This window comes from Rhinopithecus bieti, unplaced genomic scaffold (genome assembly GCF_001698545.2).
Source record: "Rhinopithecus bieti isolate Rb0 unplaced genomic scaffold, ASM169854v2 scaffold_2888, whole genome shotgun sequence".
NCBI classification, from domain to species: Eukaryota; Metazoa; Chordata; class Mammalia; order Primates; family Cercopithecidae; genus Rhinopithecus; species Rhinopithecus bieti.
Window position 1 is genome coordinate 1,836,242 of NW_016804209.1, and position 17,750 is coordinate 1,853,991.

At 38.8% G+C, this 17,750-nt stretch overlaps 2 protein-coding genes across 6 annotated transcripts in view; one reads left to right on the top strand and one right to left on the bottom strand.

Moving 5' to 3' along the window:
* Positions 1-56: 56 nt before the first annotated feature.
* CNOT7 (CCR4-NOT transcription complex subunit 7) lies at positions 57-16,338 on the bottom strand. 2 transcript variants are annotated; one of them, XM_017867209.1, is made up of 7 exons: positions 16,141-16,338; positions 14,513-14,724; positions 12,492-12,685; positions 6,703-6,864; positions 4,218-4,362; positions 1,928-2,038; positions 57-380 (listed from the first exon to the last, which is right to left on the bottom strand). In XM_017867209.1, the coding sequence occupies exons 2-7, from the start codon at positions 14,627-14,629 to the stop codon at positions 252-254; spliced, it is 858 nt and encodes a 285-aa protein (XP_017722698.1). In that variant the 5' UTR covers positions 14,630-14,724; positions 16,141-16,338; the 3' UTR covers positions 57-251. The 2 variants fall into 2 exon arrangements, with proteins under 2 accessions (XP_017722698.1, XP_017722699.1); XM_017867210.1 differs by lacking the exon at positions 16,141-16,338 and adding an exon at positions 15,639-15,946.
* Positions 16,339-16,400: 62 nt separating this feature from the next.
* Positions 16,401-17,750, top strand: part of VPS37A (VPS37A subunit of ESCRT-I) — a 53,010-nt gene continuing 51,660 nt past the window's right edge. For 2 of the 4 annotated variants that reach the window (XR_001884531.1, XM_017867206.1), the window contains exon 1: positions 16,410-16,810. Coding sequence is in view for 1 of the 4 variants with exons in the window: in XM_017867206.1 (XP_017722695.1) it covers positions 16,686-16,810 (125 nt within the window). In the remaining 3 variants the exon portion in view is untranslated. Of the gene's footprint in view, positions 16,811-17,750 lie in introns of all 4 variants that reach the window. The other 2 variants (XM_017867207.1, XM_017867208.1) reach the window with 2 other exon arrangements.

Consider the following 17,750-nt stretch of genomic DNA (forward strand, 5'->3'; position numbering starts at 1 on the left):
GCTAACAAGTATATTAAATTAAGGCCAAATTTAACCTGAATGCATTTTTGTTTTGTTTTTTGTTTTGTTTTTTATTAAGATCTGAGATAGGAATGGTCATACTTAGTAGTGAAAGGCAGACAATAAAATGGGCCATGAAAGGGGGGGGGAAAGGTACTGTCTATTGTTCAAGGGATTCAACCAGAGATAAAACCTATATACAAGCATGTGTGTAGCTCGAAATAAAATAAAAATAAAAGGACTATTTCATGTCATGACTGCTTGTTGGCTTCCTCTTCATATGCATTCCCTGTGCCATTCTGTACATAGGATGAACCAGAACCAAGGCCATACAAATGACCACAATATTTGGCATCATCAATATGATCTTCAAAGAACATCTAAAAAGGAATTTTGAAGAAAAAAAAAGATAATTTTAACCAAAGGGAACCACTTGTAATTTATATTTCAGCAATGTAAGTACTGACTGTTCACTGATGATAATGATGGCTCTTTTCTATGGTGTTCCTTTGAGGCTACACATTTCAGTTCAATGAGTAAGACTAATGTCCTCAAAAGTACAGAGCTCAGAAACCAAAGTAAGAGACTACGAAAAAAATGTACAAATGCATGTCTTTTCCATTTAGACCATTTTATAAGAATTTGTCATCATGGAAAATAAATATTTATTCCATTAATTTAACAATACTCAAGTAAGAATGAAGAAAGCCAATGATGGTGGAAAAAATAGTTTAGGTTCATAAGCTGTCTTAAATCTACAGGCAAGGCTGAGCTGGCTATAAATAAACTGTAAAGTCATGGACAGTAAAATCCAAACATTCACACTCTATTACTGTCATTGAAGAAGCCAAGAAAAATAAAAATAAATTAGTGCCAGAAATCTACCTTTAGTTAAATAAACCATTAAGACATTTTAAAATGCAAAGCTAAAACTCTAAAAGGTTATTTCAATTATCTAAAGAAACAATGGGAAGGACTCCAAAACAAAATATTTACGTGTCATGAATGGATAGTCCAAATCACTTCTGAATCAACAACACTACTTAGCAAAACAGCTTTAATGCTTTCTATTATCAATACATTGCTCCAAAAGTTTTAAATTCTCAGTCTCAGTCAATTCTTTCATGTCTAAGAGAAAATATACTCAAATCCACAGATAATTTTGCAAAAGGAAAACTTATAGCCAAGAAAAACCTCACGTGTTTTTGCACAACCAATTTTCCTGTTTACCTATAGCTAGGTGTATCTGTGCATATCACTTAATTACTTAAGAGTGGATAATGGGTTCGTTAAGTTTCATTCTTCCATACCTAACATGCCTTTTGCCATTTAAGGAGGGTTTTCCTAATGGGGTTTCTGATTCAACTAGGACGTTGGATTTATTTTATCCCTTCAGAATTCAACTCCCCTTTTAAGACTCAATCCAGTAAAAAGCCTGAGTCCTTCTCTATAAAATCTTCAAAGCACTGAAGAATGACATGAGCAAATAATATATTTATCACCAATTTAAAGCCTAAAAGAGGGCCATGCTAGAAGAAACCTAATACAAAGATTCCTTGCCTTGCAGAAGAAGTACCAATGGGAGTTAGAACTCTGGAGTTTTCCCACTAGTAATGTGTTTGATCATGGAAGTTATTAGCCTGTTTTCTCACCTGAGAAATAATATGGTTGGACCTACATGATTTCTCAGGTAGTTTATGTTTTAAAATTTTTGGTTCTATGATGAACATGTTCTCCCAGTTCCTTCTGAACTACATTTCAAGATGACTTATTTTTGAATACTTTTAAGTGTGGTGGATGTGACTCATATGGTATCTCTAAATATATCTTTACTTAGTAGGTACTTTTTGCCCAAAATCTTTGGCCATAAGATTTTAATGTTCTCAACCTAACAACCAACTGAGAAAAGGCAGTGATGTCTTCATACTTCTCTCATTTTGAAAAAGGCCATTCCTGTGAGCAATGAATCAGATCCTGCCTGATGTTGTGGTCCTATCCGTTCCAGCTCTAACTGTTCTGCCACCTCCTGTAATCCACCCTAGAAGAAATAAAAATTGCTTGTCAAGAAGGAAAATACTGCAACGCCTACATTCACAAATTATAAACTTAGACACTGACCAAAATAAAAATAAACTTTAGTATGTAAAGGTGAATTTTATAAAGATTGGGGGGAAGAAACAGAGAATGTGAATTACTAATGTATTTGTTGAATGTGGAAACAGTATCATTAAATAGAAAACAATATCCTAATTGGGAAAATGTATCTTCATTATGTTTTAGGGCATATGACAAATAAATAACTTTCCTAGATATGGGAGGGAAGCAGACCATATATAGGGTAATATTTATCAAGTACACTCATGGTCTATCAATCCAGTAATAATTATAAAACTGCATAGCTAGTATAACACCATTTTTTTCATATTTTCTTAAACTTCCCACCATCCGTTTGTAGTTTTCACTTAATTTTCACAAAACAAAGCCATTATGAATAACCAAATCATTAAGAATATGCTAAATGCTTAACTATGGTTTTGTTTGTTAAGATGCGTATATGCACACAACTCCTTAGAGTGGTCTGCTATAATCCACCTATGTTAATACTGCTAAGATTAAAAAAGAAAGATGAGAGTGGAAAGAAAGGAAGAGAAAGACAGTTACAGAAAGAAAGAAAGTGGGAGGAGAGGGAAGGAGAGTAAAGGGAGGGGAGAATGAGGATAGAGAGTGAGGTAAAGAAACACCAACAACAAAACAAAAATTCTTCTCTAAATTGTTAAGGCCTCCACCAGCAAAATGGCCCTTCTGTGCATCACAGCTTGAAACAATGCTTTACCCAGCAGTTGCTTCTGTGCTAAAAATAGCACGAGGATTAGGTATCATTAGCAGCTGCTCAGGAGAACACAGAATAGAACTGAATAGAACAGCATAGCTGACTATAGGTCAAAAAGCACCTTTGTTGTTAACCTGAATTTTAACACAGCAGCTTACTCAGGACACATTCAGAATATCTGTACTTAGAAACTTCCCAGTAACAACCACATAATGAGCAATAATTTGGTTCCCTGTTCCTGAAAACTGTCATTATACAAACATGTCAATAAAAAAAAAGTCAAGTGAAAACATGTAGGCCTCGGCATGCAGTGCTTTCACAGGGTGGACTGAGTTTCTCAAGTAAGAGACACCCTACTGCAAGTTCACTTACTGGAAATCCCCTCAAATTACACAGAAGTCTACTGCTACAAACATAAAGTAAACTTTCTTGAAAATTTCTCTAGTCATATGCTGACCATATCCCTTGTTAAAGGTAAACACTGGCCAAAAGAAAGCTTCTCATCTTCAGTTATCTGTTAAGACCAGTGTGACCAACGTGGTGAAACCCTATCTCTACTAAAAATACAATAATTAGCTGGGCGTGGTCATGGGCACCTGTAATTCCAGCTACACAGGAGGCTGAGGCAGGAGAATCACTTGAACCTAGGAGGCGGAGGTTGCAGTGAGCTGAGATCACACCACTGCACTCCAGCCTGGGTGACAGAGCAAGACTCCGTCTCAAAAACAAAAAAAGAAATTAATGTTTAGAATTTAAAAATACACACTATGCAGCGTCAGAATGTTACTACTATCTAGGCAGGACCTCCACATTTCCCATCGTACTTAATTGTAACAAGCTGACATCTTTTGGCCAGAAGAAGAACCTTCTAGGTATGTAGTTTTATCCTAGGAACATTATCCTATCACTAGAACTGACACAATAATTTCTAGCCATGAAAAGCCAAAAGGAAAGAAAAACTCTTTTGCCACATTACTGAATACATCTGCACATCTCTGGCCACCTTAGATTCTATCTTGTAAGAAGAGACTCTATGCGTGTTGGGAGAAAGAAAGAACTCACACTGGTGTGCATATGAGAGCCTCACTGTCCTCCGTTTTTTGTTTTTGTGATTTTCAATCTGGCAAGCAATGACAAGAATCTGACCTAAGCTAGAAATCTGTTGAAAATTCTGCCTTCTGCCAAGACATACTAAAGCTCTGAAAAAAGGATTCCCTATAAATTATCACGTATGCAAGAAAAAAAAAATCACATGACCAGATAATATAATTGCATTTAATGTAATACTGTAAAATATGGTTTAGAACAACATCCCAGCCTAGGCTCTCATGACAGTCCCTTCGTCTGAACAGTGTGCTGCTATAGATAATGCCACCTGAAGCCTTACTTTGAGATTTTTGCAGCTCTTCATGAGGTACTTCACATCATAAATTACAGGAAAAAACAATCGAAGGATCTCAAAGAAGTCAAGTTCTTCTTCAGGCAAGTTAGAGTTGGTTAGGATTTTGATTAAGTAGCCAAAGTCGTAACCACTATAAAAGGGTTAAAAGAATAGAGAAGAGGGACACATAAATACCATAAAGATTAAAAAAAAAAGTTTATCTGATTTAAATTTAAGCAAGTCACACTATAGTCCTTCCAAAAACATTAAAGAAAAGTGCACACAAGAACAGAGAAAACAAACACTGAGAACTATAATGGGAAAATGCTGTCATCTTACAGTATTAAGAACTTTATCACTTTATTATTCAGAGATACCAACACAGATCTACACTATCAAACCAAGCCTGTGGTCACGAAAATACTAGTTTGTTGATATTTGAATAGAGAACACCAAAAGAGCATCAAACTGCCCATAGATGTCTCAAAATACTTTTTTAAGTAACTATGGAAATGGAGAAATAAAGATATATGGAAACTGGGCCAGAGGAGTTAGCAAATGTAGCAAGAGAACGGGCATTTGATAGGCAAAAGTAATGCAAGTCATCCCATCTTTTTCATAAGGTGGTCATATATATTACCCAAAGAATAAGACTGTAACAAGGTATTTTCACTTCTCTTAAATGACTATGCTATTAAGTAGTCTCGCCCTCTCTTCCTTCACAATTCTCTTCCTCTCAGTGTGGCTCCCTAAGAGTCATGATTAATGGAAATGTTGCACATGGAAGAAGTGAAGGGTAGTAAAAAAATAACTACTCTCCTCATTATAAAATGCAAACTCCTACACTCTCAAATCCAGACCTCTTCTCCCTTTGTCCAGACTTTTCCACAGTTTTCTGTCTCCCTACACTTCCAGGCCACGTAGACACGTCCATCCCTTGTCTATTTTTCCTTACAGGACCTCTGACAGGAAGCCTATATGGCATTTGCTTACTAACATTAAAAGTTTAAGATTATATTAGCACTTAAGATTTATAAACTTCCTAAACTATTCCTTATTACTTGAAATAGAACATGAGAAAAACAGCTAGTGATATTTAATGGAATAAAATATTGTATCTTGATAAATATTTAAATATATCAGTCTAACTTAGATTCTACACTCCAAGAAGACATGAATGAAACCTGTTTGTTTTCATTCATCTTAAAACCCCAGTGCCTAGTGCACTATATTTTGTCAGAGTATTTTTTAAATGAAAGAGTATGTCATATATAGTAAAAGGATAGGACAATACTTTCCAGTTCTTTTGCATCTTCATATCTAGGGAAGAAAAAATGACTTAAAAAAAGTTATTTGTATCAAGAGTCTTAAGTTGTGTCTCCTAAGGTACACGTTCAAGTGGAAAAGAGACAAAAAAAGATGATAGGTAAGAATCAGTGTGTTCAGTACCTACAACTCAACAGTTTCTGCTTAGTACACATCAAAGTCGCCCACATGAACAGTCCTTCACTATAAACATCCCACAGATCAGAGATACAAACTACACCAAGAAGGAGACTCAGATTTAAAATAAATGTGTGAAGTGGATCAAGTGTAAGATCAAGGATCTATGTAACCCAAAGCTTTTTCAAAACCTAACAAAAGTAACCATTCTGAAGGTTACTTTTAGTCTCTGGGTCGTCAGTTTAGTTTACTTAGATGGGAAAACTCTTTCTCATACATGGAAGTCTGTTTCACAAAATCGGAACTAGTTTCCTTACCAGAAACACTCTTAAATAATCTAGTTTCATAACAAAAAGGAACTTAAAACCACCAGTTATTGAGAATTGACTGTTTATAAAGTTATCTTCGTGACCATTAAAACACGTCTTCAACGTATTTCTTCAAAGGGATGCCTTATCACTTTATTTTTAAAAAAATTAAAATCTACCTCCACACCCATCCCTAGCATTTTCTTTGCTGTTTTGAGATAGTACTTATCACTATCTAACAAATCACAATGTGAACTCCATTTTTAAAAACTGTCTGCCCACCCCCATGAGAATATAAACTCCAAGAGGAAAATAATTTTGTGTGTTTTATTCACAGCTTAACTCCTAGAATCTCATCTCAGTGCCTGCCATATGGTAAATACTCTATAAATTTCTGTAAATGTAAATAAATGGTTTCCCCTGTAGAACATTAAAAACTAAGGTGTAGAAATAGTAAAAGAAAACCCTGGATAACACCAATTCCAAATGGCATTGCTGGATTTAAACCAGGGTCTTTCACTTCTTAGAGAACCGTACTGTTTCCACTATGCAACATGTTTCTCACAGGCAAAAATGGATCCCATATTTTAAATTAACCTTTAAGTAAACCAACATTAACTCTATATGGCAGTCAACTCTTTCTAGAATTAAACCTGAAATTGTAAACACAGTGCCCCAAGTAAGTGTGGAGCAAGTATGAGATGGAAAAACAAAAGGCATTTTCAATGTAGTCGTTTTACCTATGAAATGACAACCATTTCACCCCTTCACAGAGGACCACTCCAGAAGTCATAAGAAGTTCTGCAAAGTACTGGGTCTCAATTCCTTCCTCCTCATGTTTTTTAAACTGGATACCAGATGTTGTTAGTAGCTCTATAGAGTCCTGGGCATACATATCCTCCCTGGCAGAAGAAAGAGAAAGACAACATTCAAACATGCCATTACTTCAAACAAGCTGTTCTTCTGCTTACATCTATAACTACAGTGCCGGAAAAGAGACAGAGGACTGGCTTAAGTCCAGCTGTTCCAATGCTTTACATATATGCAAGAAAAATGCAATTTAAATACAAGGGTCATTATTTCAGAAAAGTGTTTCAAATAATAAAAAATCATTCAAAGAGTCCAAAGGTTCAATTTTAATCTTTACTATTAACTCTATTAGCCTTTCATACTTAAATACATTTAACTGGGTTTGGAAAAGGGTCTTCTACTCACCAGGGGCTACTATCACAAAGTAACAGACAAGTTTTCTCAGAGCCTCTGAGTCTCAGCAGCCACTGTAAGGCTGCCGCATGGAGCTGCAGCCATAGCTGTGGGGCACATGCCCATCTCCCATGCTCTCAGCAGCACCAGGAGGGAGACCCGGTGGAAAACGTCTCATGTGGACGAGTTAAACTACACTTCATCTTAAAGAAGGAGATGCCTCATTTCACAAATGATAAGCCTTGCAAATGGCTCCAATAAGCAACATTGTTTAAAGTTAAGGACTGTGCTGTAACAGCAATAATTTCTTCTGCCAACAATCCGATTCCTAAATGACTGCCTTATAAAATCAAGCCAGGCAATCTAAATATAAACCAATTCTTCAGGACTTCACTTAAGCCAAAAAGAAAGCCATCTCCAACCACAAATATATTTCCAACCACAAATATACGTGTATCTGAAATATTAAATCAGAAGTTCCCAAAATACAGTATATCTGTATCTGAAATATTAAAACAAAAAAGCTACCAAAATACAGATATATTTTTGAGAATATGTGAAAATGTATGTTTTTATTTACTTTTCAAATTGAAAGAATACTGGTTTCTACCTCTTGGCAAAAGGAATTCCTATTAAACACTTTTGACAAAACTAAACCATAGGGTATATTTCACTTGGGCCAAAAAGTATCCTTATGGTTAGTCCTTTGGAAATCAACTTATTTCTATGTCTGAAAAATTACAAAGCTAACAATGGAAATATTTTAAAACAGAAGGAAACCACAACAATCACTTAAAAGTCAGTCTCCCCTGGAAAATCCTTTAGGAAGGGTAACAGAATAAACCCAATGAAGTAGTTGTTTTTTTTTTTTTCCTAGTGAAACCATAGCTTTCCTATGCTAAAAATATGTACCTCAAAAAATTATAATCTCACTCATCAGGTCCCAATGCTCACAATGAGGCATGCCTTAGCAACTATAAGCAACCAATAAACAGATTCTTCTCCATGCTCACATCATTCTTGGCCATTTGCCAAGGTATAGGTATGCAAGTGGTTTAGCCCTTTTTCTAAGTTTCTAGTAACACCCTTCACCTGTTTCCTTGCAGCATATGGCTTCACCCCACACCTGCTTTACAAAGAAATACCCGATCAATATTCCTGTCTTTCTTTACATCTACCTACGTGAAGATCATTCTCCTTTAGACTCCAAAGACAGCTTGCCTCATCGCCGAAGCTAACTGCTACCAATGCCTTAGACGCTATTTCATGCCATTCCTCAAAGGATTTGTCAAGTGCCTATCTTTATCCTAACATACAACTCCTTAACTCGTGAACACTCAAATGTCTGTGTATTATCTGTAAAAAAAACTAAAAACCACTATTCTGTTGACACTGCTTTCCATTCTTCAGACAGGGTCTGGCTATCATCCACGAAGCAGTGGCTTGAACACGGCTCACTGCAGCCTTGACCTCCCAGACTCAAGCAATCCTCCTTCTGCAGCCTCCCAAGTAGTAGCTGCGACTACAGATACACGTCACCATGTCTGGCTAATTTTTCTATTTTTGTAGAGACAGGGCTTTGCCATGTTGCCCAAGCTGGTCTTGAACTTCTGAGCTCAGGTGATCTGTTCGCCTTGGCTTCCAACTGGCCTCCCAAAGTGCTGGGATTACAAGAATGGGCTACTGCATCCAGCCTCCCTTCTTATGGCACTCTCCATCTTCTACTTTACACTGCTACTTTCCTTAAATGAAGCATCAGCATCCTTTCTGTTACCACTGAACCCAAGATGCCCTGTAATTTCTACTATCCTATTAAATAATTCTCTCAAATATCAAGAAATACTGCAATCGCCAAAAGTGATTATTTATTTATTTATTTATTTATTTAGAGACTGAGTCTCACTCTGTCCCCCAAGCTGGAGTCAGTGGCATGATCTCGGCTCGCTGTAAGCTCCGCCTCCCGGGTTCATGCCATTCTCCTGCCTCACTCTCCCAAGTAGCTGGGACTTCAGGTGCCCACCACCACGCCCAGCTAATTTTTTTGTATTTTTAGTAGGGACAGGGTTTCACCGTGTTAGCCAGGATGCTCTCAATCTCATGACCTCGTGATCCCCCCGCCTCGGCCTCCCAAAGTGCTGAGATCATGGAGGCCGTGAGCCACCATGCCCGGCCTCAAAGTGATTTTTAAAAAATTTATTTTAACGCTCTTTGACTCATCAGTGACATTATTTCCATGGGTTGCTTTTCTTCTTCACAGCTCATCAGTATTCCACCTCAATTTTCATAGATATATCAACTCCAAATTCAGTTTGGAGAGAATTCCCATACGTTGATCGGTATTAATAATTCTAATTCTTAGACTTTGGCAATAGAGAGAAAACAGAAGAGTTACAAAACACTGAGTTATAAAGGCCATGACCAACTTTCCTCAGTACTAAATCCCTAGTGTCTAGCACTGTAACTGACACTCATTCTAGCCACCCCATTAAGAAGCCAATTTTTATCTTTCTTCAAAATTTCCAAGATTTTCTTCACGGTGCTCTCTATATTAGGCACTACTGGTTTATCTTCCAAATGACTTCTTCTACCTAATGTTTTTCACTGTATCCTTCTCCTTAAACATCTCCTAACATCAGTGTAAATCAAGCCTGTCCAACCTGCAGCCAGTGGGCGCCCAGCGTGGCTGTGAACGCAGCCCAATACAAATTCATAAAGTCTCTTAAAACATTCTGAGAATTTTCTTTTTTGTGTGTGTGTGTTTTTTTTTTTTAGCTCATCAGCTATTGTTAGCATTAGTGTATTTTACGTGTGGCCCAAGACAATTCTTCCTCCAACGTGGGCCAGGGAAACCAAAACATTAGACACTCCTGGTGTAAACGGTAGCAAAACTTGGCAGTAAACTTTAGCAGTCCTTTCTAAGAAAGAAAAAATGTCACTTAGATGCTGTACGAAGAAAGCAGTTGTTACCAGAACAAAGGTGTTTCTAGAAAAGGAAACTGTCAATTTTACCCAAACTGAGAAGCTGATGGGTTACTTCCTTCTCATGTACTGAAATCACCAATAGTATCTAATTTAAAAACAATGTACTAATTCATTTGAACAAAAAGTAACATGGAGCAAATGAAATGGTAAAGAACTAATTTTAATAAAGGTTTATCATTTGAGAAAAAGGAGAGGAAGCAATTTTCAGTGTTTCAGAGCCATAGTTCTTATAAAAGGTTATCAGTTTCAGTGGAGTACTTTTCACCCTTTATAACCAGGGTGTCCAATCTTTTGGCTTCCCTTGGGCCACACTGAAAGAACTGTCTTAGGCCACACAGTAAATAAACTAACAGCAAGAAAAAATATCGTAATGTTTTAAGAAAGTTTATGAATTTGTGTTGGGCTGCATTCAAAGTCATCCTGGGCCACGGGTTGGACAAGTTTACTTTATAAGGTTCTGTAGTATTCACGTGTGTAAAGATAGATATAGATATTTTTAAAGACAAAGTATCACCCTGTTGCCCAGGCTGGAGTGCAGTGGTGCAATCCAGCTCACTACAGCCTTGAACTCCTCAGTTCAAGCAATCCTCTTGGTTCAGCCTCCCTAGTGCTACAACTACAGATACACAGCCACCACGCCTGGCTAATTTTTTTTTTTGTAGAGACAGAGTCTATGTTGACCAGGCTGGTCTAGAACTCCTGGCCTCAAGCAATCCCCCTGCCTTGGTCTCCGAACAGAGTATATTATTAAATCCAAAAGAATGAAATGGAGAGTCAGGCTAAACACAGTGTGATTATAAGCCATACTACAACACAAACATCATTACTCTGCTTTTCCTAAGCCCTACTTTCGTAAAATTGTGTATATTAAATATCTTTATTCGAAAAAGAACAGGAAGAAAGAATTCATATATTGGCACTACCATTAATTGCCTACAGCTTCTTTTACTATTTTTCCTATCAGATATTAGGATATATGACACAAATGTAGGATGTCAAATAGAAGAACAATGCAACATTGCAACACAGTTAAGTACTCACTTAACGTTATCAGTAAGTTCTTAGAAACTGCAACTTTAAGCCAAAAGATGGATAACAAAACCAATTTTTACCACAGGCTAATTGATAAAAACAAGAGTTAAGTTCCTATGGCCTATTGCTGGTCACAAAAAAATCACCAAACTTCTAGATAAAGACCAAAATACTTCTAATATTAAACACTGAAATAAATGTGAGCTGTATGTAAATTTAAGAACAATTAATAAAAACAAGTAAGATAATTATTTGCTCCATTATTCAGGTGAGGGGTGAAGAAAGCCAGAGCCTATTCTGGCAGCTCAGGGCGCAATGTGGGAACCAACCTTGGTCAACATGTCATTCCGTGGCACGGTGCACTCACTCACACTGGGACAACTTAGCCACACCACTTCACCTAACGTGCACAGCCTTGGGATGTGGGAGGAAATCAGAGGACCCGGGAGAAAATCCACATACACACGAGAACGTGCAAAACTCCACACAGGTAGTGGCCCGGGTCAGAAATCAATTTTATTTTTTCTGAATGTTACCATGAAACAATGTTGAAAAAAATGACATTTGAGGTCCTGCTATACTGAGATTGTATTCAATATTTTATTCACCCAACTTACAGTTTGCAAATAATCTGCCCTTCTCCAAAAACACTCTAAAACTTCCCTCAGCTATCAACACTACTTCTAATAATAATATAGAAAAATTAAAACTAAGGAAACTGGGTGGAGACCCAGGGCTTGAGTTAGAATGCAGATTCTGACATATGATAAACACCAGGTTCAAGGATACTACTATTTCTCCTACATGTAAATTAAGAGAGCTTTTGTGGGCTGAAGTGGCAACATAATGATTATACAATACTGACTTGAAAGGAAAACGTACCCAAGGTTCCAAAACACGTCTTACTGCATTTGACAGTAATCTACTCATAAACTGGAATATGACTGCAATAAAAATCTTTACAAGGACAAATATTATAAAAGGCTATATTTCAAACTGCACACAAAATTTTTCAAAGTAAAACTAAACTAATGTGGTAAGATTATTTTTTCTATCAGAAGTACTTTCAATACCCAAAGTTTTCCAAACACAAAAAAAGTTGCAGTCATATTTTAAATATAAAATCTTCAACATCAAAGTATCTTTTGTTCCCATAGTAAAAAAGAAAACTATGCTTTTGAAATGTTAAGTTTTACATATTTCCAGTATAACTACACCAGATTCACCTAGCATGTCACCATACTTGAGGAAAATCAATTCCTAAGATTAAAGAAAAAAAAAAGTCTGGGTTATACAGTTATTTCCCACTTACGTCAAATTAAATTTAAAATTAAACTGCCAAGTTGAAGTTCCTGGAGGGTATTCTCCTTGCTCATTCATAAATGTCAGTCCTAGCTGAATTATCTTTAATAAGTCTACATTACACCGCAATAGTTGGTACTGATAGTCAGCATTGCTCCTGAATTCTCCAATGGGTCTTGCAACCACACCTGGAAACTCGGTGTCCTGTAAAATAGTTTTAAGATTCATTATGTACTGAACAGTGAAAACTACAATCCACACATTCTTTTGATGCAAATCAAAGAATCCTACAGATGATATTCTACACATTTATATTCAATTACAAAGTATCTTTTAACTAGAAAGAACCTCACTTTTTAGAACCATAAAACTCTATAAACTTAACCTTTTCTTAAATATATCAAAAAAATTACTAAGTATGAGATACATGTGATAAATGTAACTACTCTATACCCAAGAAAGGGGGGAAAATCATAAATTCCTATCTCCCAAAGGACACGTGAAATGATGCTCACAGTATTCCAATGCTAAAACCAAGTTTCTTGAAGAACTGGTTCAAAAGAATGGAAAATGCCCTGTACTTTCCAATTGCTTCTCTGAGACAAGGTTTTTCTCAACACCAAAATCCTAAGAAAAACATTAGCTTCCTAATTTCTCCGGCTGAAACAATATTCTCTCTAAAGTCCACAGAAAGCATGTTGTCAAGAACAGCATGCCACCCACTCACTCTTGTAGGATGTTATCACTTCTCTATGTTGCCACTCTTTATTATCTGATACATCAATGATCACTATGAATTTCCATTGGTTAAGAAAACAATTTTAGTTCTAATAATGGCTAAGCATACCTTTATTAAATAGTATGTTACCTACAAACATTCATATTTTAACCAATCAACCTGCTCCTCCCCAAAGTAATCCATTTGTTCATTTTTATTAAAAATACTGACACAAAGATACATCAGTTTAGTATTAGAATTCAAACCAGGGCCAGCTAAGAATAAAAACTGCCTATCAAGTCACTATGAAACAGTAAAGAAATCACTATTTCTCTAAATTCAGTGCAATTCAACAGTCACTTTATTGGATACTATATGTGTTATGCTAGGTGCTGGGAGAGAAAGGATGATTAAAGCACTTGCTTTATGGAGCTAATAATAATCTAGTGGATGCAGAAAACAGTAGGTAGCTAACAGAAATAGTGTAATGGTAAAGAAGAAAAATCACTAACTGGTTAGACAATCTAGGCAGATTGAACAGCACGTGCAAAAGCAGAGTTGCTTAGTAACACAGTATATTCACAGAACTCCAGTGTTAATTATGAAAACAAATTGCAGACCAATGTTTCACTGGCACATCTGATTTTTTTGTTTGAGAAAGAGCTCCCCAGCTTCTGGGAGCTCATGTGGTACTACCAGCTAGGCTTTGGTGTTGCTAGGAGCAGACCTGGCACTCACAGCTAGGCCCTAATGTTCTCCTGTTGAACATAATTTCACAGAAGTTCAACCTCAAATAAGGCCACTCCATAATCATGTCCAAACAAGGACAAAAAAATAAACAATGTCAAACCACAAAATGACCAAGTATCTCCATCCTGGCTAAATGAATGACTGTTCCTTCTCTGCAGTTTTAACCTCATTCTAGTCTCTCATTTAAGACTTACTAAGATATCCAATCACAGAATTACCCTGGCTTCCTGACCACATCCAATGCACAGTAAAGCCCTGCTTCCCTTATCTTCCCCAAGACCACCTGATGCAAGCCCAAATCCTTTCTAACGCTCTCTTATTCAAATGGCCCATGGTTCCCAGGAATTCCAGTGCGTTTTCCCTCACTGCAATGAGGGATAAACCCAATCTGTCAAATCACAGGTGTATTCCTGATGGTTTTTGGCTGGAGGGCAGTGACAAATTTTGTTTTCAAGGTGAAATTAATCCCTAAAATATCAACCAAAAGGGCTGAATTCAAGACTTTAAAATTTTCCTTTTCCTCCTTTATATGAAGCGTTTTAAAGACCCGCTTGTGGGCATACCATAGCAACGTAATTATATTTTCGGATAACTTGACGAATTTTCTTCATCTCTTCATCCAAGTTGCAAGCCCAAACTTCACAAATTCTTTGGCTATGATCTACAGTTGCCGCTGGCATAGTGAGGGCACAAGGGAGTCTAGATGCCAAGCATCAAAATGTTATACTTGATTGAAGATCTGTTTCATAAAATATTTTATCCTTTATTTATGTACCTGTCAAAACAAACAAACAAAAAAAAAATAAAGATCAGATATATCAAATCTGAATCACAGAATGATCTGGTAGGAACCTAAGAGATTATTTATTCAAAGTTCTTGACTCACAAAAAAAAAAATCAAAGTTTAGAAAGTAACTTAAGGTCACACAGCTAGCCCGTAGGAAAAAAAGGACTACAGCACAGATTTCCTGGTCCTGATTTCAGTTATTTTAAAATAACTTTTTTATGCATCATACTAATCATATTTTTATAACTTTCCACTGAAGATTTATCTGAGTTCAGCTACTCCGCAAAAAACTTTATAAAGCCATCCATTTCCAGACAAAAATGAAAAATTACTTATACACATGTGACAAGATCAGATGTTACCATGCCAAAAGTGGTATTTACTTTTATTCCTCATTAACAAAACAACCAAAATCCGACTTGATTACAAGATCTACTTTACTGGCATTTATTCAAACTAGACTAGAGGGGTCAAAAATGTTTGTAGATGCTCTCAGAAAAAAGTAACAGCCACAGAAAACTATCTGAATGTTCGCAGTTGCAGAAGGGAAAAAGAACACAATAGAACGTCTAAAACTCAGAGCATATTCCCTGGTTACCAAAGATAGAGCTCACATTTCTGTTCTATAAACAGAGTTCGTGTTGATTCTTGAGCAGGGAAATTTCAAATTCTTCTGCATTTTCCACATAAATTTGAAAAAAAAAGGGGTAAAAAGAGGATCTTATGGCCGTCTTCTAAACTCTGAAGAGTCAGAAATGTAACTTCGAATTCTCCACATAAAGTAACCAAAGGAGATCCAGGACACCCCCCTTCATAACTCTCCCACCCCGATACACACACACATAAGCAAACACACATAGAGATTTGGAAACACCCTGTAGTTTAACATTGCTTTCCTCCACCTCTCTCTCTACTGCAGTCCCAGAAGCCCCGAAGAGGCACCAAAGGCCTTCTCATTACTGGAGATAGCATCTCCGTACTGCAGGTTCCCAGAGAAACGAGAGGACGGCACCGACGCATTCAGTCATAGATAACTCTCTTCCCTGGCAGAGAGCCAGTGCGAAGGTGCTGATAACACTGACTGGAGCTACACTGACTCCCAAGCACTGCTGCGTGAAAGAATACGAACAGCTGAGGATCTAGGCCACCGCCCTCCACTCCCAATTTCCGTCCCACTTCGAAGCCTCAGGTACAAAGCCTTTGCGTCATCACCACGCGCCAACCCCTTGACAAACCCCCCAACCCCAGTTACCCAGCCCCCCACCCGCCGCCAGGCTCCTTCCCCCGCCAGCCGCACTCCAGCTGGCGCCATCGCGCACCCTCTCAGGTTCATCGTCCCCGCCCCCTTTCTACTTCCCTAACCCGCCCCTCCCCCCGCAAGGCTGCGGCGGATGCAAGATCTACTTGTGTCGCTGAGCTCGCGCTCCTCCTCCTCCTCCTCGCCATAGAGACAGCACCCAGCGGCGGTGGCGGTGGCGGTAGCGGCGGCGGCAGCGGGTGCCCCATAGACACCTCTCGCCCAGCAAGGGGAAAGGCGAGCAAGAGCTGCGCCGTACCGTGCTGCGCCGTCGCTTTTCGCACGTCTTGGCGGGGGCGCTAGATGATGACGCGGCACGCAGAGGGGGCGGAGCACGCAGGTGACGGCGGGGCGGGTGGTAGATCGCTGAGTGGCCAGGCTGCCTGACTGGCCGGCTTGGGCGTCTGGGCCGTGAAGGTGGGACCGCCGGTTGTAGGCGGCAAGTTCCCCTCTCCAGCCTCCCGCCGTTCGTAGCATGTCCCCCAGAACCCGGGGAGCGCAGGCAGGACTGGCTTAGAGAAGACGCCGTCCCTAGCACTTGGGCCACGGACGTGCCACCCCGCTCCTCTATTGCTGGAGAACCGCCGGGCCAAGCCGCTGGGAGAAGCAGGCCAGAGCCTTCCAGGGCCTCCGGCCCGGGGACCCGAGGAGAATGAGCTGGCTCTTTCCCCTGAGCAAGAGCGCCTCCTCGTCCGCAGCTGGGTCCCCCGGTGGCCTCACCAGCCTCCAGCAGCAGAAACAGCGCCTGATCGAGTCCCTCCGGAACTCACACTCCAGGTGACTGGTCGCTGCCTCTCCACCGGAGGAAAAAGTAGGGTGGGAGGGCGGGCTTGTCCTAACCACCCTCGCAGCGCCTCAGGTCTGCTCCCCACCAGCTCCTCCTGTGGTTTACCTCCCTTGGTTCTGGGTCTCACGTTTGCTCTGCCACTCCTGCCCCCGTTTACTGTTTTCCTCCGGATCCTCCCTGCCTCCTGCCGCACCGCTGCTCAGCGCTTCTAACTCGGATTTCTTCATCCCTCCTGACACATCGGTGCTGACTGTAATCTCTCTGATAGTCTATTTCCAGTATCCCTGCTGCCCTGGCTTCCCCACTAATCTTTCCCTTTGCCCACCTGATTGCCGCGTCGGCAGAATTGTTAAAATACGATTGTGAAGAGTAATCTCCAGGTTTCACAAAGAATGGGAAATAGAACTGTTGCAACATCAAAGGAAAGGGAAGCCAGAGTTTTCTTCAGTGAATGCTTCTCGTCTGAGAGTCACGTTATCACGTAGTCAGTCTTCTTGAGTCTCTTAAGATTTACCCAGTTCCAGCAGCCTCTGCCCATCTCACTGCTGCCAGTGCCTGTACATTTCTCACTTCTTTCATAGTGTAGTCCCCACGCTCAAGAATTACCTTATGTTCATCTTGATTGTTCTGTTGTCTTCCTATGAGTTTTTCATTTTATCGTGGTCAGTTTAGAAATATTTTTACAATTCATATTATTTCAACTCTTACTGTGTATTGGTTTGCTGCAGCCTTTTACATTACATATGTCTATGGCCTCTAATGGTTTTAAAAAATTAGAACTGCTTCTTTATATTATATGCATTTTGCAAGTATATTTACTGAACAGTTTCACGCTGTTTTAAATAAAGATTTAAATAAAGATTTAAAACTTAACATTGTTAAGTGTTAACATTGTTAAGTCCCTAAGCCTTTTTTTTTTTTTTTTTTTTT